This window comes from Embiotoca jacksoni, unplaced genomic scaffold (genome assembly GCF_022577435.1).
Source record: "Embiotoca jacksoni isolate LCO1_2020_lvr unplaced genomic scaffold, fEmbJac1.0.p SCAF_58, whole genome shotgun sequence".
Classification (NCBI taxonomy): domain Eukaryota; kingdom Metazoa; phylum Chordata; class Actinopteri; family Embiotocidae; genus Embiotoca; species Embiotoca jacksoni.
Genome location: NW_027185412.1, coordinates 862,747 through 864,970, shown reverse-complemented (window position 1 = coordinate 864,970; position 2,224 = coordinate 862,747). Strand labels below are relative to the sequence as shown.

General features: G+C 48.1%; 1 protein-coding gene across 1 annotated transcript in view; it reads right to left on the bottom strand.

Annotated features, from left to right (window-relative positions):
- Nucleotides 1-15: 15 nt before the first annotated feature.
- The window catches only part of ints4 (integrator complex subunit 4), a 14,107-nt gene continuing 11,898 nt past the window's right edge, over nucleotides 16-2,224 (bottom strand). Inside the window, 5 exon segments of the mRNA XM_069173147.1 lie at nucleotides 16-611; nucleotides 743-948; nucleotides 1,285-1,459; nucleotides 1,559-1,630; nucleotides 2,142-2,224. The exon segment at nucleotides 2,142-2,224 is cut by the window's right edge and continues 38 nt beyond it. Coding sequence (XP_069029248.1) covers nucleotides 465-611; nucleotides 743-948; nucleotides 1,285-1,459; nucleotides 1,559-1,630; nucleotides 2,142-2,224 — 683 coding nt within the window. The 3' untranslated portion in view covers nucleotides 16-464.

Below are 2,224 nucleotides of genomic sequence, written 5' to 3'. Positions count from 1 at the left end.
GGTTCTAAGACTGGTTCTAAAACTGGTTTAGGACTGGTTCTAAAACTGGTCCTAAGACTGGTTCTAAGACTGGTTTAGGACTGGTTCTAAGACTGGTTCTAAAACTGGTTCTAAGGTGGTTTTAAAGGTGGTTTTCAACTACTTTAGACTTCCTGTAGCTGCACTCGCCTAAATCCTGTTCAGTTTTTCTAGTGGATATTTAGTTTGTTGAGAAGGACATCGGTTGAGTCGGCGATCCTTCGACGTGGTCCAGGCCGTATTTGCGTCGACACTGCTGAAAGAATGAGGTCACAAGCGTCTGATCGGATCTCAACACGTCCTCAACGTGTTCTTCCGCCGTGTTCAAACAGGACAGGACGTGCTCCTAAAACCTTTTCCTGAACTTATACTGAAATGTCTTCACTCAAGTGGTCTAAAATGAATAAATAAATATCAAACAGCTTCTGGTGAGGACTGCGACGCTCTTACTTCCAGACAGAGTTGCGGTCGGTGGGATACTTGTTGAGGTTCTTCAGCAGCTCCAGCAGAGCCAGCTGGATGCACTCTTTGGTGGAGACGTTGGTGTAACCCAGCAGCTCATGGAGAGCTTCTCTGATGTCACGAGACGAGTCCTGGACACAGATGGTGACTTCATCAGTATGCGTTGTTTGATAGCTCTGTCTGTGTGTGTCTGTGTGTGTGTGTGTGTGTGTGTGTGTGTGTGTGTGTGTGTGTGTGTGTGTGTGTGTGTGTGTGTGTGTACCTCCAACACAGCCAGCACGGTGTCCAGCTGGTCCTCTCTGAGCGTTATGTGGGTGGAGATTTCTCTCAGCACGTGGATGGACTGCAGCCTCACTTCCTCGATCTCGTCGTTGAACATGTCGACCAGGAAGTCCAGACACTTTTCGGCGAAGCTCGTGGACGACCGCGCCAGCTGGCACAACGCCTCGACCGCTGCAATGCGAACCTCTGGAAAACATTCAAGACGGAGAACAAATAACCAAAGAAGCAACGACTCCGGTCACAGAGTGTTAAATATGTAAAACCGTAGAAAAACAGAATTAAAATAATCCTGAATAGATGTTCGGGAGAGTAAAGAAGGGTGATGGAGGGATATTCTCCGACTTTCTTTGATGTTAAAAGCCTTAAATATACTTTGTAAGTGGAGGGACTCATAAAAAAAAAGATGAAGTGGAGAATATTCCCTGAAAACCGAAACCTGGCATCATAATAAGTCAGGATATCTCCGAACACGCCGCCTTCAGCTGCCTAGCGGTTATCATGGAGGCCGAGGCGGCAGGTTACCGAACATCTCGTCCTCCAGGCCGTGAACGAAGGCCCCGCAGGCTCCCGAGGCGATGAGGTTCACGGTGTTGGTGTCCAGCTTCTCCTTGGGGGCGTCGTCGGCCCACTTCCTGCCAGAGGAGAACTCCCCGGAAGCGAAGAGCTCCTTGGCCCGTTCGTGGGCCGTGCGCTTCCTCTGCAGGAAAATAAAACCGAACAGGAATAACAGGCGGTTGTTATTTTTAACTCGCCAGTTCTTCACATTACATCTTGTGGCGAAACTTCAAATACTCACTCGGAGATCTGACATCAGCTTTTTATCCAACGTTTGCTCCAGGAAGTGAGGACTGACCTGCAGCATCGAACCCTGACGCACAAGAACACACTCGGGTTTAGTTTTTAGTTTTAAACCAAGAAACGATTCATGAGTGTTTAAGCAGTTTTGAGAACTAATCTCGTTCATAATAATCGGCCCCAAAAAGCACATCATGTGACCGTTCAGTAGCATGTCACCGGAAACCAGTGAAACATCCACAGACTGTTTCTAAGAGTTCGTAGCTTCAGGTCTGTAAAATGGTTCTGATCCAGAAGTGTCTTCAGCTGCAATACCAGCGAGTGCCACTAGAGGTCGGCTCCAAAAAGCCTCCGGCTCCATAGACTCCCATTCAACTTCCCAGTCTGCACGGATTAAAAGGAGGGAGACGGCAGCTCTGATAATTACGGTGCTTGAAAGGTAAAAATCTCTTTTGGTACGAGACGATGAGGGAAACGTTGAGATCAATTTGAATCCTCGTTAAAAGGATTTTGTTTTCTAAAAACCTAAAAACCTGTATGAGATGAGAATAACTGGACGCGGTGCGTGTCGATCAGGTGCTCACCAGTGTTTTGGCGGCCTGCACCCGCACCATCCAGGAGCCGTCGCTGACCATGTGACTGATCTTCCCAAACGCGTCATCAACCA